Source organism: Jaculus jaculus, chromosome 7, assembly GCF_020740685.1.
Source record: "Jaculus jaculus isolate mJacJac1 chromosome 7, mJacJac1.mat.Y.cur, whole genome shotgun sequence".
Lineage (NCBI taxonomy): Eukaryota > Metazoa > Chordata > Mammalia > Rodentia > Dipodidae > Jaculus > Jaculus jaculus.
Window position 1 is genome coordinate 1,710,731 of NC_059108.1, and position 20,432 is coordinate 1,731,162.

At 48.4% G+C, this 20,432-nt stretch overlaps 1 protein-coding gene across 1 annotated transcript; it reads left to right on the forward strand.

Moving 5' to 3' along the window:
* Nucleotides 1-1,065: 1,065 nt before the first annotated feature.
* On the forward strand, nt 1,066-13,229 carry Haus5 (HAUS augmin like complex subunit 5). Its single transcript, XM_045154432.1, has 19 exons — nt 1,066-1,197; nt 2,696-2,758; nt 2,870-2,902; nt 3,034-3,058; nt 4,072-4,177; nt 4,257-4,416; nt 5,838-5,907; nt 7,711-7,793; nt 8,268-8,325; nt 8,477-8,601; nt 8,785-8,842; nt 8,921-9,051; nt 9,250-9,412; nt 10,184-10,264; nt 10,341-10,459; nt 10,663-10,774; nt 10,857-10,977; nt 12,633-12,765; nt 12,861-13,229. The coding sequence occupies exons 1-19, from the start codon at nt 1,100-1,102 to the stop codon at nt 12,976-12,978; spliced, it is 1,857 nt and encodes a 618-aa protein (XP_045010367.1). The 5' UTR covers nt 1,066-1,099; the 3' UTR covers nt 12,979-13,229.
* The last annotated feature ends 7,203 nt before the right edge of the window (nt 13,230-20,432 follow it).

A 20,432-nucleotide genomic window follows, 5' to 3' on the forward strand; every position in this document is an offset into this window, starting at 1 on the left:
ACTTCTGGTTCATGTTTGCCCAGAAATGAAAAATACACACATGCACACATGCCCATGCTCCCCCATACATACAAACATGCATACACACATACACATGCAAAAATAAATAAACAGGGCTGTAGATATGGCTTAGTGGTTAAGGCATTAGCCAGAAAAGCCAAAGGTTCAATTCCCCAGTACTCATGTAAAACCAGATGCACAAGGTGATGTATGCATCTGGAATTCATTTACAGTGGCTAGTAGGCTCTGGCATGCTCATTCTCTCTCTCCCAAATAAATACATAAATATTTTTTTAAAAGCAAATAGGCCTGGAGAGATGGCCTAAGGCACTTGCTTAAAAAGCCAACGGACTAGATTCAATTACTCAGGAACTATGTAAGCCAGATTCACAAAGTGGTGCATGTGTCTGGAATTCATTTGCAGCATCTGAAGGCCCTGGAATGCCCATTCTCTCTCTCTCTCTCTCTGAAATAAATAAATAAAATAAAATGCTTTAAAAAAAGAAACAAAAATAAGTAAATAGCTAAGTGCAGTGGTACATGCCTTTAATCCCAGCACTTGGGAGACAGAGGTAGGAGGATCATAGGATCGTTGTGAGTTCAAGGCCAGCCTAAGAATAGTGAATTCCAGTTTAGCTTGGGCTAGAGTGAGACCCAACCTCGAAAAACCAAATAAATAAACAAACAAGCAAACAAATGTGGAGAGCCATCAAAGAAGACACCTGACATCAACCTTTAGGCTCTACATACACATGCACACACACCACGCAAAAATAAAAAGTATACATAATTTAATATTTTTAATTATTTTATTTTATTTATTTGACAGAGAAAGAGAGAGAGGGAGAGAGAGAGAGAGAGAGAGAGAGAGAGAGAGAGAGAGAGAGAGAGAGAGAGAGAGAGAGAGAGAGAGAGAGAGAGAGAGATGGGCCTCCAGCCACTGCAAACGAAGTACAGACACGTGCGCCCCCTTGCGCATCTGGCTAACCTGGGTCTGCTTAGCAACCGACGACGTCACCGCCGGCGCTCTCGTGACGTCAGAATCAGGCGCCGTGCTTGAAGAGAGCGAGGGAATCGGAGGTTGCAGCTGGGCGCTGTCATGGAGCTGCAGCAGAAAGTGCGGGAACTGGGTTGCTGGGCGGCGGAAGAGATGGGGGTGCCCGAGGCGGCCCGGGCCCCGGAGTCGACACTGCGCAGGTGAGGCCGCCCCGGGAGAAAGGCTTCCACCTCCTGGGACTAGACCCTTCGGGAGAGACCCCCGCCGAGTGACAAGGCCGGCCCTGCACCCTGGGCACCATCTGTCCAAGAAGAGAGCCCCGAGCTGGGGGAGGAGACCGGGGGCCCCGGGCGGCAGCCCAGACCGGGATCCCCGGCACCTTTGAGGACCGTCTATAAATTATCAGAGACCCCTTTGTCCAGCGTGACGCTGTCCCAGCCTCTCCTTACCACCGCCACTCCCGCCCTAACCAAGGAGGACACTGCACGTTGGCGCGACCACCCCATTGAACACTGAATCTGTAGGAATGGCGACCCGTGCCCCCCTGGGAGCGCGCCTCTCTCCTCCATCTCTAGCAGTGACCACAGCAGGCACTCTCAGAAGAAAGGGAACATTCCTATCTTGGAATGAGGATACTCACATTTACTGAGAAGCCCACCTGTCAGTGACACCCACTCCAATAGCACATGCCCCTTCCCCCAGTAGTGAGAACTCTCCTAGTTTGTTTTGTTTTGGTTTGGTTTGGTTTTTGGTTTTTCGAGGTAGGGTTTCACTCTAGTCCTGGCTGACCTGGAATTCACTGTGTAGTCTCGGGGTGGCCTCAAACTCATGGTGATCCTCCTATCTCTGGCTCCCGAGTGCAGGGATAAAAAGGGTGCGCCACCACGCCCAGCTCTCCTGATTATTGTTTGTTTGTTTGTTTTTGTTTTTCGAGGCAGGATCTCCTTCTAGCCCAGGCTGACTTGGAATTCACTGTGTATTCCCGATGCCTAGCCCCGGTTTTAAAATAATAATAATAAGCCAGGCATGGTGGTGCACAGCTTTAATCATAGCATTTGGGAGGCAAAGGTAGGAAGATGCCATGAATTTGAGGCCACCCTGAGACTACATAGTCAATTCCATAGTCATTTGGGGCTAGACTGAGACCCTACCTGGAAAAAACAAAATAATAATATTTTTGGGCTGGAGAGATGGCTTAGCAGTTAAGGCACTTGCCTGCAAAGCCTAAGAACCTGTGTTTGACTCCTCAGATCATACATTAAGAGAGAGGTACAAAGGTGAGATAGGTGCAAGGTCACACATGCTACTAGGTGGCACAAGTGTCTGGAGTTCGATATCAGTGGCTGAGGCCCTGGTTTTTCTCCCTCTCCCCCCCCCCTTGCTTTCTCTAAAATAAAAAACATTAAATATACTTTACTTATTTACAAGAGAGAGTATGGATGTGCCAGGGCCTCTTGGCACTGCACATGAATTCCAGCTGCATGTACTACTTTGTGCATCTGGTTTTATGTGGGTACTGAGGAATCGAACCTATACGGACAGATTTTGCCAGCAAGTGCCTTTAACTACTGAGCCATCTCTCCAGCCCCCAGAAATGAGAACTCTCTAGTAAAAACTTTGTACCAACATCTCCCTGGAATGGTTAAGGTCCTCCGCCTATGTGGTGCCCCGGGCATATCTTATATTCTGTCCTTTCAGGCTGTATTTGGGCCAGGGAGCTGACATCTGGGCCTATGTCTTACAGCATGTGCGTAGTCAAAGGTGAGCCTAGCTTGTGCGGGGGCAGGGAGGGGGTGGTAGGCGGGGTGGGAGCGGGAAGGAAGCATGGGCAAAGCCTGCAGCAACTCCTCTCCCTTCCTCTCTCCATTGCAGGAATATCAAGAAGATTCGGGGAAACCTACTCTGGTAACTGCTTCTTAAAGCTGTCTCTTCCTGTCTTCCCGAATCTTGTCTTATTCACACCCCCAGCTTCACACTTCCTGCCTTCCCCCGCTGGAAGACTCGGCCATCACCTAACTCTGGTCTCATTTCTTTAGGTATGGCCACCAGGACAGTCCAGAGGTGAGAGGCTTTATAACAGTCCTTTATCCAACAGAGAGCTTGGTGCTGGGTCTTCTGGTGACACTGTCACAAAACAGCCCAGATCCCTGCATGGCCGGGGGGAGGGAGGGGGCAGGGGAGACTAGGTATGATAGGGAGGAATACCTAGATGTGGGTTATCAGAGCCGGTGAGAGGAGGGACCAGAGCTGGGTGGGATGGTACATGCCTGGAATCCTAGCACTCCGGAGGGTGCTAAGTTCAAGGCCAGCCTAGCAGAACCTATCTCATATAAACCAAGATCCTTTTGTGTGTTAGGGGACCTGGTCTATTTGTGCTGTTACTGACTCTGAATGCACAAGGGACTTAGCAACACTATGGAAATTTTTGTTTTGTTTTTCGAGGTGGGGTCTCACTAATTCAGGCTGATCTAGAATACACTGTGTCATCTCAAGTTGGCCTCAAACTCATGGCGATCCTCCTACCTCTGCCTCCTGAGTGCTAGGATTAAAGGTGTGTGCCTCCACGCCTGGCCACTCTGGAAATTTTAAGAGTTGTGGAATCTGATAGTGATGAACTTTCTGTGGAAGGCCATAGCTCTCCAGTCACAACTAAGTATCTACAGTCGCAGTACTGATACCAGCCAGCTTTAAAAGCTTAGCTCTTTGTCAGTGTATGTGTATTACGCCCGTGGAAAAGCACTTGGTCACAATGCTAAGTGTCTCATTTGTGAGAAAACACTGAATGAAAATAGAAGGAAGCCAGTTGGTGGTGCACTTCTGTAATCTCAGTACTGTGAAGGCTGAGAAAAGACAGAGGTGTGGGGGCAAGCTGGGAGGGTGGGTGGGAGTGATCTCAGGAGGAAGGAGGGAGCCAGGTAGTCCAGTAGCATTTCTGTGTCAGATACACAAACCACTTAGGAAAAACCCTCTGCCACACACACACACACACACACAGCAGATGCCCATCCCCCAAAGATATTCCAGCCAGACTAAATCCCCATCAGTCTATCTGGCCCTGTACCTGATCCCACCAGGCCCGTCGGAAGTTGGAGCTGGAAGCCACTGCAGCCCGCCTGCGGGCGGAGATCCAAGAGCTAGACCAGAGCCTGGAGCTGATGGAGCAGGAGTCTGAGTCTCAGGGTAACTGTGGGGCCTGGAAGATAGACAGTGAAGCTCAGGGTGGACAAGGCACTGGTGACCACCCTTGTTTTTCCCACAGATATGGCCATGGAGCAGGCACTGCAGAGCCTTCGAGACACCCAGCACCAAGCCCTCCTCCTCCAGGCCCAAGCTGGGGCTGTGCGGAGGCAACAACGTAGGCTCCGAGAGCCCATGCAGAGACTGCAGAATCAGCTCCAGCGCTTGCAGGACATGGAGAGGTGGGGCTGTGTATCCTGGGAAGCCAGACATTCTTAGTGATCCCAATCCTGATCCCCTCCTGTTCCCAGAATTTGGAGTTCGCAATCACAGCATTTAAAGTCCACCAGAGACTAATGCCACCCAACATCTAGAGCAATCACTAGGAGACACAGTCAGCACGGGACACATCCCTGCCCTCCCGAGGTGCATGGTCTCATGCAGAGAAGGTGGAAGGCACTGTAGGAAACAGCCCATGATTTCAGGTGGAGATAACGTCTATGAAGAAAAGGTCATGTGATGAAGGGAGGGGGATACCTTAGTCTCACCAAGGGATGCCTTGAGCTTCAGAAGCAGAAGCCAAAGTTCAGCCTGGGGAAGGACATCCAACAGACAGCACAGCCCAAATCTCACCAGCCAGAGGGACAACACGAGGAGGTGAGGCAGGAGAGGTAGACAGAGTACCATGGTATCGCTGGAGTTGCGGTCAGACAGAGTCCCAGCCCTAGCTTGGCCACTTGGAACTGTATGACTTTTGTGACTCAGTTTTTGTTTTTGTTTTTAAGAGAATGAGAAAAAGAAAGAATTGGTACGCCAGGGCCTCAGCCTTTGAAATCAAACTGCAGATGCTTGTGCCACCTAGTGGGCACGTGCAACCTTGAGCTTGCCTCACCTTTGTGTGTCTGGCTTACACGGGATCTGGAGAGTGGGACATGTGTCCTTAGGCCTTGCTGGCAAGCACCTTAACCACTAAGCCATCTTTCCAGCCCACTGTACCTCAGTTTTTAAGATCCATTGAATGGGCTAATATTTACACCGCCCTTCAGAGTGGGTGTGATAATAACTGAGTTTCATCATGGAAAGGATTCAGGAGAGTGTGCTAACTGTTGTTACTCTGAGCATGGTGGGAAAGTTTCACGTTGTATGGAGCAGTGCTATGACCTTCACTAGGTTTTATATGAGTGTTTTTATTTGTTTGATTTTTGTTATTTTAGTGGAACATTGAACCTGGTCCTCGCATGTTCTAGGCAAGCACTCTTCCACTGAGTTATGTCCCCTGCCTTTTCTTACAATCTTGAAACAGGGTCTCACTAAGTTGCCCGGGCTGGGCTGGAATTTACTGTGTAGGTCAAGCTGTCCTCAGATGTGCTGTGAGCCTACTGAGTATTGGGATTACAAGTGTGTGCCACCATATTCTAGATGTCAGGTGGCACTAGTCTCTGGTGAACTTTAAATGCTTTCCTCAGATTTCCATAAGATTGTGACACTGAGATGGATCAAGAACAGGGAGACCAGTACAGGAGGTGACAGTGGCTCACTGTAGGAGGTATTCCGCAGGAGGCAGGTTCAGCAATCCCTGTGCCATGCTGGCAGTGGGAGGGGACAGGGCACCAATGTGTGTTCTCCCTGGGGACTCCAGCCCCAGTTGCATTCCTCTTTTCAGAAAGGCTAAAGTGGATGTGACCTTTGGACCCCTGACATCATCAGCCCTGGCCCTGGAACCTGCAGTGTTGGTAAGAGTCCTGAGCTATAGAGGAATTGAAGACAGGCAGGTCTGAGTCCCCTTTATGTCTTTCATGGCAGGATCTACCCAAGGCACAGGGTAAAGGAATTTACCAGGCCAGAGTTGATATAAAAGTTTGAAAAAATTGGGCCGGGCGTGGTGGCACACCTTTAATCCCAGCACTTGGGAGGCAGAGGTAGGAGGATTGCCATGAGTTCAAGGCCACCCTGAGATGACAGAGTTAATTCCAGGTCAGCCTGGACCAGAGTGAGACCCTACCTCAAAAAACGCCCCCAAAAAAGGTATTTTCCTCCCCTCCCACCTGGCTGCTGGTGCGGTACTGTTTCCTGCTTTCCAGTATGGACTGAAGACCAACCTGGACTGAAGAGCAGTGTCTCTCCAGAATGCTTCCAGGCCTTCAGTGACAGATTGGGACTGCCAAGGCATTCACCTTGTGGACTTAGCAGCTACCAAATTCCTTGACTCTCAGGCCTGTAGTCTGCTATTGTTGGACTGCTGTAAATTAATACAATAAATTCCCTTTCAATATAAAAAAAAAAAAAAAAAACGCCCCCCAAAAAAAAAGTTTGAAAAAAGACACTGTTGGGCTAGAGAAATGGCTCAGTGGTTAAGGCACTTACCTGCAAAGCCTAAGGACCCATGTTCAACTCCCCAGATCCCATGTAAGCCAGACATACAAAGATGAGCAAGCACAATGTTGCATATGTCTACTAGGTGGCACAAATGTCTGGAGTGCAATTGTGGTGGCTGAGGCCCTAGCACACCAAATCTTTTTCTCTCCCCGTCTCTATCTAAAATTTTTTTTAAAAAAAGTCTTTTTAAAGAATAGACATAGGCTGGAGAGATGGCTCAGTGGTTGAGGTGTTTGCCTGCAAATCCTAATGACCCAGGTTTGATTTCCTAGTACCCACATAAAACCAGATGCACAAGATGGCACATGCATCTAGAGTTTATTTGCAGTGGCTAGAAACTCTGGTATGCCCATTCTCTCTATCTGCCTCTCTTTCTCTCTCTCAAATAGATGAATAAAATATTTTTTTTTAAATAGACTGGCTGGATAGTGTGGAGGCTAAAATAGGAGAATTGCCCTAAGTTTGAAGCCAGCCTGGGGCTACAGAGAAAGTTCCCTGTCAGCTTAGACTGGAGTGAGACCTGCCTTTAAAAAGGGGGGGGGGCTGGAGAGATGGCTTAGCGGTTAAGCGCTTGCCTGTGAAGCCTAAGGACCCTGGTTCAAGGCTCAATTCCCCAGGACCCACACAAGCCAGATGCACAAGGTGGCACATGCATTTGGAGTTCATTTGCAGTGACTGGAGGCCCTGGCATGCCCATTTTCTCTCTTTCTCCCTGCCTCTTTGTCTGTCTGTCTGTCTGTCTCTCTCTCTCAAATAAATAAATAAAAATAAACAAAAAAAAAAAAAGCACTATGGAAAGAAACATCGCTGGTAAAATCTCAGAGAATATCACTTTCCTGAGAGGAGATGGGGTCCTTTTGTAGCAGATGAGAGAAGCTATCTGGTCTTGCCTCCTGAGCCATTTGAGGCTGTATTTGAATACTTTGAGAATGCAGCTCCCTACCATAAGGAAGTAAACCTTAAAAAGAGACTGGCCATTTGGGGTGAAGCACCAGGAACTACTAGGAGTTAGGCTCTGTTTGTATTAAGCATCACAAAAATGGCTGAATCAGGCCCCAAGCAGTTAGGGTCTATCTGCTCGTAGGGGGTTTTGTTTCTCATTGTTGGCCTTTATGTTTTTGCCCTTTCTAACTGTGTGGTACCAAATTGTCTTCCGCTAGCGTGACGTCCGGGCAGCCTGCTCCCTTCGAGCCCAGTTCTTGCAGACCCTTCTGATTCCCCAGGCAAGCAGAGGCAGCATCCCGTGAGTGTCCCCAGGTTCCTTTGACTTTGAGGGTAGGAGGTCACTGGATGAGGAATTCCTCAGATGCTGAGCTTTCTGACACCATCAGTCCTGAGCTCTGTTCTGAAGAGTCCCAGGTTGGAACAAAGAAGAAACAGATAAGCCTCCATGGACAGTGACAGCCAAGTGGTCAGGGCTGTAGAGGGTGAATCTCGAAGCTCTGAGTACCCAGAGGAAGCCTAACCCAGCTCTGGGGGCAAAGAGGGTTGGGGAGTCTGTTGAGGAGACTTAGCTAGGGTAAGGCCAAGAAGAGGTCCTAGTTTAATAGGACATGTAGAGGCCTTAAGGCCATCAAGTTGGTATAATTGGGAAACTCAAGTCTAACAAGCTTAAGAGGACTCAATTTCCTCATCTAGAAGGGAACAATGAGAGCACCTATCTTTTAGAGGGTGATGGCTATATCTCATGACCTCTCTCCCTTACCCAACTCCACAGAAGCCCCCATGATGACCAGTTTGGAACTTCCTACCAGCACTGGCTTAGCTCGGTGGAGGTGAGAGGGCAAGGCTCTTAGGAAAGGTCTTTTCCAGCCCCATGAGCAAACCTCAGCATGCCAACCCTCACCCTCCATCTGTATGTCATTACCCTGGGATGTGCGACCTCGTGCCACCATCCTGTCCTGACTGTACCCTTCCTCCCACCAGACGCTGCTGACAAACCACCCTCCAGGCCACGTCCTGGCTGCCTTAGAGCACCTGGCTGCAGAGCGGGAGGCGGAGATACAGTCCCTGTGCAGTGGCGATGAACTCAAAGACGTGGAGATAGCCAGGTGTGGAGGGTGGGCAGGTTGGAGGGTGAGCCACGACAGGGTCAAGGGCAGGCATAGCAACCAGCAGATGGGATAGAACAGAATGCCAGTGCCTAGCATGGCAGCAGGTGGGTTGATAATGGCTGCCCGCGTGGACAAGGCAGACAAAGGCAGTCTTGTTCATTTGCTCTGTCCCCACCCCAGGCCCCAGGCACCAGACCCATCTGGCCAGGCCCTGCCATCCACAGTGCATCTCATCCAGGTAACCCCAGACACCTTCCAAGACCCACTCAACCCCCTCCCACCACAGGCTGTGTCCACACAGACTCTGTACCCACAGGAGGGTTGGCAGGTTGTGGGCGCACTGGTCACACAGAGGGGCACCCTCCTGAAAGAGCGACAAGTCCTGACTGACCGCCTCCAGGGCCTGGTGGAGGAGATGGAGAAACATGCCCTGGGATCCAGTGAGAGGTGAGGGGAGGAGATCCCCCAGCAGAGGCCATAGGTGCTTTCTTGTCCACTGGTCATTGGCCACCCCTGCAGCTCCCGGCTTTTCCTGGTGGTGTCTCCTGTCTGTGGTCCCTGGTGCATATCCCTCTGTGTCTCACCCCCTCCCCACGGGGGCCACCAGCCCCTCTTCTCCTTTGCTGCCTTTGGCTTGTTCCCCAGGAAGGTGCTGCTTCTGGGGCTGCGAGGTTGTGGCCTGTGGGCAGAGCTCAAGGCCCTGCGTGCTCAGAGACAGGAGCTGCTGGGCGCAGCTGGGCGCAGGCAGCTCCTGCTGCGGGAGCTTCAGGCCAAGCAGCAGCGGATCCTGCAGTGGCGCCAGCTGGTGGTGAGAGACCTGGGCCTGGTGGAGGGCTAGTGTAAGCTCAGAACCCTGAGATCTTGAGCTAGGCCCTGGGGCAGGGGAGATTGCTCAGCAGTAAAGTGCTGGCCTGGCAAGCATGAAGACCTGTGTTTGATCCCCAGAACCCACATAAAAATGCCAGGCATGTTAATGTGTGCTTGGAATCCCAGCTCTGGGGAGATGGAGACAGTTGGATCATTAGGACTTGCTGGCCAGCCAGTCTAACCTAATTGGTGAGAACCAAACCAATAAAAAGACTCTGTCTCAAAAAGGGGCGGGGGCAGAGCTAGGGAGATGCTCAGCACGCAAAAGTGCCTGCTTGCAAAGCCTGTCTTCTCAGGTTCAGTTTTCCAACCACCATGTAAAAACGAATCCACATTTATTCTCAGTGGCAAGAGATCCTGGTGCCCTGCCTCCCACGTGCAAATAAATAATTTTGTTTGTTTTTTTGTTTTTCAAGGTAGGGTCTCACTCTAGCCCAGGCTGACCTGGAATTCATTATGTATTCTCAGGGTGGCCTGAAACTCACGGCAGTCCTCCTACCTCTGCTTCCCAAGTGCTGGGATTAAAGGCGTGTGCCACCACACTCGATTTTAAATTTAAAAATTAAATAAAATTTTTGAAGCTGGGTCTTTTAGGGGGAGGGTACCCAGGTGAGACTCCAAGGAGGATGCAGGACCCTATGAAGGGGTGACTGACTGTGCTAGTTAGTGGGAGGAACACAAAGCTAGTTGTGGAGGTGTCCCTGTTTCCCAGGAGGAGACTCAGGACCAAATCCGCCTGCTCATCAAGGGAAACTCGGCAAGCAAGACGCGCCTGGGTCGGGGCCCGGAGGAGGTGAGATGGACATGGGTTGTGAGGTGGCTGTTGCTGTGTGGACACCGGCTGTTCAACCCATCTTCTCTGTCCACAGGTACTGGCTCTGGTACAGCGCAGAATCATCCCCACTGCTGAGGCAGTGGCACCCCAGAGCCAGGAGCTGCTCCGCTGCCTGAAGGAGGAAGTTAGACATCTCCCCAACATGGTGCTGAGGTACAGTGCCAAAGGATTGAGACTAGGGCCAGCCCCCATCTACCTTGCCATGGATGCCTGTCACTCCTGGAACACCATGCAAAATAGTAGCCTCAGGGCCCCCAGATGATCACCACCCTCAGTCTGGCCTCCCAGTCCCTGAGCTTCCAGAAGCCAAGCCCTTCTCTGAGTCCTCCATCCAGCCTGGGCATTTCCTCCCTCAGGTTGAATCCCCTGTCTGCGACCCTGCCATCCATCCATCAGCTGCACCCTGCCTCCCCAAGGGGCTCCAGCCTCATTGCTCTAAGTCACACACTGGGGCTGCGTGGAGGGAAGGTAAGTGCCATTCCCTGTGACCTGCCTGTCAGCTCCCATCTCCACCCCTGCCCAGTGTAACTGTCCTTCCCCCTCCCTCCAGGCCCCAGAGCTGTTGCTTCCAAAGGCTGCCTGTCTCCGCCAAGACCTCCTGTTCCTCCAGGATCAGCAGCGTCTCCGTGGTGGGGATCTCCTCCACATGCCTCTGGAACTGTCCACCCAAGGTAGGCCCATCCTGCTTGTTTCCTGGGTCCAGCATATCAGATTGTTCACTGCCCCCTGAAGTGATAAGAGTCATTGCCACCCCAGTAGCCTGCACATGTGGCAGTGGCAGGACTGGGATTTGGTTCTTATTGACATGTTTTTCTGTTTTTTGTTTTTTAGAGAAGGTCTTGCTATGTAGCTCGGGCTAGTCTGGATGGAGCTCACTATGTAGCCCAGGCTGGTCTCAGAGTTGACACCTTCCTCCTGAGTGCTAGGATTACAGGCCTGTGTTGCCACACCTGACTAGAACTGGGATTTAAAACGATGTAGTCAGACTTGGGTCAGTGTTCCTAACCACAAGGCTGCACACAGCTCATCCACTTACCAAGAACTCACTCATCACCACCAGAGTGTATGCCTTGTCTTTTTTTTCCCCAGTTTTTCACTCTGGTCCAGACTGACCTGGAATTAACTATGTAGTCTCAGGGTAGATTTGACCCATGGCAATCCTCCTAACTCTGCCTCCCAAGTGCTGGGATTAAAGGTGTGCGCCACCATGCCCAGCTCTTTTTTGTTTGTTTGTTTTTATTTATTTATTTGATAGAGAAAGAGGCAAAGAGAATGGGCACATCAGGACCTCTGGCCACTGCAAATGTACTCCAGACGCATGTGCCACCTTGTGCATCAGGCTTACATAGGTACTGAGGAATCAAGCCTCAAACCAGGATCTTAGGCTTCACAGGAAAGCGCTTAACTGCTAAGCCATCTCTCCAGCCCCCCCCCTTTCTTTTTGTTTGTTTGTTTGTTTGTTTGTTTGTTTGTTTTTCGAGGTAGGGTCTCACTCTAGCTCAGGCTGACCTGGAATTCACTATGTAGTCTCAGGGTGGCCTTGAAATCACAGCAGTCCTCCTATCTCTGCCTCCCGAGTGCTGGGATTAAAGGTGTGTGCCACCATGTCTGGCCTAAAAATAGTTTTGTTTTGTTTTGTTTTTAAAAAGGGGGGCTGGAGAGAGATGGCTTAGCAGTTAAGGCCCCTGCCCGCAAAGACTAAGGACCCAGGTTCAATTCCCCAGGTCCCACATAAGCCAGATGCACATGGTGGCACATGCATCTGGAGTTTGTTTGCAGTGCCTAGAAGCCCTGGTGCACCCATCCTCCCTCTTTCTCCCTCTCTCTCTGACCGTAATAAATAAATAAAAATAAAGTCTTTTTTAAGAAGAAGAAGAAGGTGGGGAGGAAAGATAGATAAATGATGGTATCACCTGGGATTAAGTCAGGTTTTTCCCCTAGAAAGGGGAGCAGAAATTGCATAATGCAGTCTGTCAGATACCAGGCTAAGAAGGCCGGATTCTGCTCTTGGGCACTAGGGAGCTTTCGGGATTCTGAGCAGGGGAGAGAGACCAGGTTGAAACTTCAGGAATATCACTCTGGCTGTCATGTGGATGGTGGCCAGAGTGGAAGACAGGGCTGGAGCTGAAGATGGAGAAGAAAGACTTGGGCAGCTGTGTGAATGGGTCACAAAGGTTAATGGGCATCCTTGAGATGAGAAAAGAGAAACCAGTTTGGGAGAAGTGCTAAGGTCAAAACTAAGTGACCAGAGACTTGGTGGCTCACTGAGTGCCAGGCTCTGCACAGCCAGAGGACTCAAAACTACATCCTGGCTTCTGATCTCCAGAGCTGCTGCAAATCCAGGCATCCCAGAAAAAGGAGCAGAAAGAGAATGTGGGGCAGACACTGAAGAGGATGGAGACCTTTCTGAAACAGGCACTGGAACGGATCCCGGAGCTTCAGGGGGCTGTAGGGGACTGGTAAGCAGGGGCACGAAAGCAGTGGAGGACCACATAATGGGGGAGGGCCAGGGAGTGTGGAGGGCTGAGCCCTCTGACGACATGCCCTTCCTCAGGTGGGAGCAGCCAGGTCAAGCTGCCCTTTCTGGGGAGCTCTGTCTGGGCCTGTCTCTGCCCCAGTGGCAGCTGCGCTGGGCGCAGGCCCAGGGGGCACTACAGCAGCGGCGCAAATGAAGATGGACTCAAAACAGAGTGAAGAATTCCCCTTTAGCCAAGGCTGGTGATACATGCCCATAATTCCGGCATAGGAAGCTGAGGCAGGAGTATTGCCTCTGTGAGTTCCAGCCACCCTGTCCTACAAAGCAAGTTTGAGGTTAGCCTAGGCTACAGAGTGAGACCCTGTCTCAAAAATAAATAAATAATAAACTGTGTCACACTTGGTCACCCCAACACTTCACTTCCCTCAATAAAATAATTGAAAGATACAATTTTAAAATATTTTACTGTTATTTATTATTTTTTTGTTTTTTGTTTATTTTTATTTATTTGAGAGCGAGAGAGAGAAAGAGGCAAATAGATAGAGAATGGGCGCACCAGGGCCTCCAGCCACTACAAACGAACTCCAGATGCATGCACCCCCTTGTGCATCTGGCTTACGTGGGACCTGGGGAATGAAGCCTCGAACTGGGGTCCTTAGACTTCACAGGCAAGCGCTTAACCACTAAGCCATATCTCCAGCCCTTTACTTACTTATTTACTTGAGAGAGCAATGAGTGCACCAGGGCCTCTAGCCACTGCAAATAAACTCCAGATGAATGTGCCACCATGTATATCAGGCTTACTTGGGTTCTGGGGAGTCAAACCTGGGTCCTTAGGCTTTCCAGGCAAGCTGCATAACTGCTAAGCCATCTCTAGCCTGAAAGACACCATTTTAAAGCTTCAATATCTTCTGATGTTTTTATTGATTTACAAGAGAGAATTGGCACACCAGGGCCATAGCCACTACAAACCAACTCCAGATGTGGGTACCACCTTGTGCACATGCATCACCTTGTGAGCATGTGCCACCTTATTCATCGGGCTTATGTGGGTTTTGGAGAGTTGAACCTGGGTCCTTAGACTTCACAGGCAAGTACCTTAACTGCTAAGCCATTTTTCCAGGCCTAAAATATTTTTTAAATATTTTATTTATTGCCGAGCATGGTGGTGCACACCTTTAATCCCAGCACTTGGGAGGCAGAGGTAGGAGGATCACGGTGAGTTCGAGGTCACACTGAGACTACATAGTGAGTTCCAAGTCAGCCTGGACTAGAGTGAGACCCTACCTTGGGAAAAAAAAAAAAAATATATATATATATATATATATATATATACACATACATATATACATACACACACACACATACATATATACACATATATGTATATGTATTGCATATTATATATACATATATATGTATTACATATTAAATATATATACATATATATATGTATATTTATATATTTATTTATCAGAGAGAGAGCAAGCAAAAGAGGCAGAGAGAGAGAATGGGTGCATCATGGTCTCCAGCTACCGCAAACGAACTCCAGATGCATGAGCCACTTTTGTGCATCTGCTTTACATGGGTCCTGGGGACTCGAACCTGGGTCCTTTGACTTTGCAGCCTAAATTTTTTTTTTTTTATTTGAGAGTGACAGACACAGAGAGAAAGACAGATAGAGGGAGAGAGAGAGAATGGGCGCGCCAGGGCTTCCAGCCTCTGCAAACAAACTCCAGACGCGTGCGCCCCCTTGTGCATCTGGCTAACGTGGGACCTGGGGAACCGAGCCTCGAACCGGGGTCCTTAGGCTTCACAGGCAAGCGCTTAACCGCTAAGCCATCTCTCCAGCCCCAGCCTAAATTTTTTAAAATTTCTTCCCATTTGTTATTTATTGTAACAATTGTTACAAATAGTTTCAGTGAACTTCAAAACAGGAACATATCACACATTTATCATGCCCACCCACCCTTGGAACTTCTCCCTGCTTCCCTTCAGCTCCCTCTAGTACTTCTGCTTTGAAATCATCTTTTGTTCCCATAGATGAAAACGTAGCACCTTCTGAATCTACATTCATGACACTGACAGAACCTCATTCTTTTTAAAAAAATTTTTTGTTCAATTATTTATTTATTTGAGAGCGACAGACACAGAGAGAAAGATACAGAGAGAGAGAGAATGGGCACTTCAGGGCTTCCAGCCACTGCAAACGAACTCCAGACGCATGCGCCTCCTTGTGCATCTGGCTAACGTGGGTCCTGGGGAATCAAGCCTCGAACCAGGGTACTTAGGTTTCACAGGCAAGCACTTAACCACTAAGCCATATCTCCAGCCCAGAACCTCATTCTTAGCAGCCAGGCACTGTGGCTTAGGTACCATGTTCTCTAACAGCCATTTATTGACTGTGCTTAGGCTGGTTCCACATCATGGCTACTGTGAAGTTCCTCAATAAACAGAAGTGTACTCATCTTTTGTATGCTGTCATCATTTCCTGATGCACACCTGGGAATGGATTGGCTGGATCACATGGTTGTTTGGAGGAGCCCCCAGATTGGATTCCATACAGTTTCTACCACATACAACTACTCCAAATTCTAACATGCTTTGGTGATTTCATTGTTTTCATTGCCTGCTGACTAGAAAGAGTCGTTTGTAACCTTGTAGGCCAGGTGTGTCTAAGTGTCTATTCTGACTTTCACATCCTTTGGAGTAAATGTTTTGACACATTAGACATCTCCTGAGAGAGAGATGGCAAGGGGACTCTTCACTTGCTTTGTGATAGAACCTCTTAAACTTGATGCAATGCAGTTGTCAATCCTGTAGGTGGCTCCACCACTCAGTGCACATATACTTGCCATACTGTGACTGCTCCCAGGTTAACATACCATAACCTTTGTCAAACACTTTTTTTTTTTCCTTTTTAGTTTTTCCAAGGTAGGGTCTCACTCTAGCCCAGGCTGACCTGGAATTCACTATGTAGTCTCAGGGTGGCCTTGAACTCACAGCAATCCTCCTATCTCTGCCTCCCAAGTGGTTGAATTAAAGGTATATGCCACTGCACCCAGCTCTAACACATTTTTTTAAAAGTATTTATTTGAGAGAGACAGAACGGGCACACCAGAGCCTCTAGCCACTACAAAAAAACTCCAGACGCATGCACCACCATGTGCAGCAGGCTTACGTGGGACTGGAGAATTGAACCTGGGTCCTTACACTGTGCAGGCATGCACCTTAACCGCTAAGCCATCTCTCCAGCCCTAAAATATTTTTTTCCCTTTTTCTGTTTTTTGTTGTTGTTGTTCTGTTTTGTTTTCCTCACCAAGGTAGGGATTCACTATAGTCTAGGCTGACCTGGAATACACTATGTAGTCTCAGAGTGGCCTCGAACTCACAGCGGTCCTCCTACCTCAGCCTCCCAAGTGCTGGGATTAAAGGCATGCACCACCATGTCCGGCTCTAAAATATTTTTTAATAAATTTATTTCCAGGGAGAGAGAATAGGTACACCAGGGTTTCTAGCTGCAGCAAATGAACTCCAGATTCATGTACCATTTTGTGCATCTGATTTTTACATGGGTACTAGGGCATCAAGCCCATTTTGTTAGGCTTTGTAGGCAAGTGTCTGAACCACTGAACAATCTCTTCAGCCCTTTCCTGATTTTGAAGACATCAGTGGTGTTGCAGGCAGTTTTGCACTGCTGGTATAAATCAGCTGACCAAAAAGAGCTTGTTGGGGGGGGGGGAGCTTATTTTGGCTTACAGATTCAAGGGGAAACTCCATGATGGCAAGGGGAAATGATGGCCCAAGCAAAGGGTGGACATCAACTCCTGGACAACATCAGTAGAAGTGTGTGCCAAACACTGGCAAAGAGAAAACTGGTTATAATACCCATAAGTCTGCCCCAACAATACTGCCTCCAGGAGGCGTTAATTCCCAAATCTCCATCAGCTGGGTACCTTAGTGTTCGGAACACCTAAGTTTATGTGGGACACCTGAATCAAACCACCACAGTGTAACACAGTGTAAGTCCCAGGTTAACATACCATAACCTTTGTCAAACACTTTTTTTTTTCCTTTTTAGTTTTTTCAAGGTAGGGTCTCACTCTAGCCCAGGCTGACCTGGAATTCACTATGTGGTCTCAGCCTGGAACTCATGGCGATCCTTCTACCTCTGACTCCCAAGTGCTGGGATTAAAGGTGTGTGCTACCACGCCCAGCTTAATTTGCAATGAAATAAACCTTTCTTTCTGCCGTAATTCATTATACTACAAACAAAACATTTGACTTACACCCTGAGACTACATAGTGAATTCCAGGTCAGCCTGGGCCAGAGTGAGACCCTACCTTGAAAAACCAAAAAACCTTGAAACTTGAAAGGAAGTATGGCTAGCATCTGTGAGCCCACTGCCTCTACCCACACCTGCCATCATCCTCCAGCTGTTCTGAGGCCCTCCAGCCCCTGGCCCGCTGCCCTTGCATCTTATCAAAACTAGAGAATGGTGTACTCTGGACCGCACATCTGGGACTCTTAACGTCCCTGCTTCACTTTCTCCTAAGCAGAAGTAGATGAGCATGTCCTCTAGGTACTGGGAACACAGCACTGAGCAAAACTGAGCAAAGCCTTTGACTTCAGGAATCCTATGATCTAGAATAGGAAAACAGACAACTGGCAAGGTAAGTTAAATACATAGTATGGTCCAACTGCTGTGGAGAAGATAAAGAAGGCGTGTAAAAGGGGAGCTCAATACAGAGCTGATTGTAAAGGTTGTAAGGACACAAATATATAAATAAGTCAGGGCCAGGCACGGTGGCACATGCCTTTAATCCCAGCACTTGGGAGGCAGTGGTAGGAGGATCCCCATGAGTTCAAGGCCACCCTGAGACTACATAATGAATTCCAGATCAGCATGGCCTACAGCGAGACCCTACCCTGATAAACAGAACAAAGCAAAACAAAAAGAAAGAGACCCTGCCTCAAATAAGGTGGAAGGTGAGGACTCTCCAAAACAAAACAAAAATAAGTAAATAATAAAGATATAAATAAGTAAATAATAAAGTTATAAAATGCGTGGTGGTGCATGCCTTTAATCCCAGCACTCGGGAGGCAGAGGTAGGAGGATTGCCGTTGAGTTCAAGGCCACCCTGAGACTCCATAGTGAATTCCAGGTCAGCCTGGGCTGGAGTAAGACCCTACCTTGAAAAACCAAAATATATATATATATATAAAATTCCAGCCAGGCATAGTGGCGCATGCCTTTAATCCCAGCACTCAGGAGGGATAGGTAAGAGGATTGCCATGAGTTTGAGGCCACCTTGAGAATACAGAGTGAATTCCAGTTCAGCTTGGGCTAGAGTGAGACCCTACCTTGAAGTAAACAAAAACAAAAAATCCCAGAGAAAGAGCAGTTGGCAGGAGAGAAGGCTTTCCATGGTGGTGGGCACATATGGTAGACATTGAGAGCAGTGACATCACACAGAGCTTTGTTGGGACTCACCCTGCTGCACATTGAGCCTGGGCCTCTTCACTTTCAGTGCACAGCCTCCAAATGAGCAACTACAAAGGAAATGGTACTAGATGTGGTGATTCATAGCTGAAATCCTAGCACTAGAAAGGCTGAGGCAGGAGGACTGCTTTGAGCTGGAAGGAAACACCTACAATCCTTGTTTTGAACTGGAAATACCAACATAAAACTGTAAATTTTCTTTCTTTCTGATATTTCATTTATTTATTTGAGAGAGAGAGAAGCAGATAGAGAATGGGTGCACCAGAGCCTGTAGCCACTGCAAATGAACTCCAGACACATCAGACACATGCACCACCTTGTGCATCTGGCTTTACATGGGTATTGGGGAATCAAACCTGGGACCTTTGGCTTTGTAGGCAAGTTCCTTAACTAGTTAGCTACCTCTTCAGCCCCAGCCCCAGCCCCAACTTTTAAACTTTCTTTTTTTTTTTTTAACTTGAGAGAGAGAGAATGGGTGTGCCAGAGCTTCCAGCCACTGCAAACTCCAGATGCATGCACCACCTTGTGCATCTGGCTTACTTGGGTCCTGGGGAATCAAACTGAGATCCTTAACCACTTTTTTTTTTCAAGATAGGGTTTTGCTCGAGCTCAGGCTGAGCTGGAATTCACTGTGTAGTCTCAGGGTGGCCTTGAACTCACAGCTATCCCTTATCTCTGCCTCCTGAGTGCTGGGATTAAAGGCATGTGCTATCACACCCGTCCTCCAACTTATAGATTTTCTAAAAGTTACATGTTTCCCTAGCTAAGTCTACTGACAGTCTAAACACAGACCACACAGTAACAGTGAGCAACCCTAGTGTGCGTCCAAATGACCGTCTTGAAGTGCCATTTTTGACCACAAGGAACCAGGAATCCAGGGGAACAAGGACAGTTCCAGGTCTGGGACAGAAACTGGAAGTGTGCAGGGGTGGCTTCATGCAGGAATCAAGGAAGAATTCCAGATAACTGGTCGAGGAGAAGCACTTGGCCTGGCTGAAGGTGCTCTCACTGGTCACATGGAGAAAGAATAATGGCTCTGTGAGCCATCCCTGCATTCAGGCAGGAGTATTATGAGGTCAAGGTTTCTTGGCATCACTAAAGAAGGGAACCCCATGTCTTGTGCTTCTGGTTCAAGGCCACTCTGAGACTGCATAGTGAATTGCAGGTCAGCCTGGAGTAGAGTAAAACCCTACCTCAAAAAGAAAAGAAAAAAGAAAAAAAGCCGGGCCTGGTGGGGCACGCCTTGAATCCCAGCACTTAGGAGGCAGAGAGAGGTAGGATAACCACTGACTTCAAGGACAGACTGGGCTAGAATGAAACCTAACCTTGAAAAAAACAAATGTATATATGAAAATACAAATTTCCATGAGTACAAACTGATGTTAAAGATTGAAGAAATGGGCATAATACAGAAACGTCCCACCCTGACTTTTTTTCTGATCATTTATGTAGACCTACTTTCAAGGAAGTGGAACAAGCCAGGAGTTTGGCACACACGCACAATGACAGCAATCAGAGGCTGAGGCCAGGAACATGCCAAGTTTAATGCCAACCTCAGCTACATAGGGACTTTGTCTCAAAAATGGAGGGAGCATTATCCCCTTACTCTATAAGGGCTGTTAGATCTGAGTTGGGATCAGAACCAACTGGGATGATGCGAATGAGAAACAAAACCCCACCTCAAGTGGCTATTGCAGCATTGTTGGGGTGAAGTGACTGCAAACCTCTTTCCTGGCTTGAGGCTGCAGTGGCTTATTTACAGCAATCTGACATTTACACAAAATGTGGGGCAAGAAGAACATTAATAAGCATGTGGGTTGGGGAAAACAAGACAGGAACAAGGACATTTCCCTTGCTGAGGAGATAGTTACAAGTTGTGTGTGTGTGTGTGTGTGATTTTTCGAGGTAGGGTCTCACTTTAGCTCAAGCTGACCTGGAATTCATTATGTAGTCTCAGGGTGGCCTTGAACTCATGACATTCCTTCTACCTCTGCTTCCGGAGTGCTAGGATTAAAGGCATGTGACACTTTCCCTTAAATTGTCCTGTCTTCAAGGCATGAACACGTTGTTGTGCAGAACAGTGATTTTTCATTTAACAGGTGTTTCTTTTTCAGGCCTAAGGTCTGGGGATGTTATTAACAAGGAA

What these genes read in the sequence shown, in the direction of transcription:
- Haus5 (XM_045154432.1), top strand. Translation starts at nt 1,100, where the DNA reads ATGGAGCTGCAGCAGAAAGTGCGGGAACTGGGTTGCTGGGCGGCGGAA. An exon ending in GCCACCAGGACAGTCCAGAG is followed by an intron (nt 3,059 to 4,071) that starts GTGAGAGGCTTT and finishes TGATCCCACCAG; the next exon opens with GCCCGTCGGAAGTTGGAGCT. An exon ending in TCTGGAACTGTCCACCCAAG is followed by an intron (nt 10,978 to 12,632) that starts GTAGGCCCATCC and finishes TCTGATCTCCAG; the next exon opens with AGCTGCTGCAAATCCAGGCA.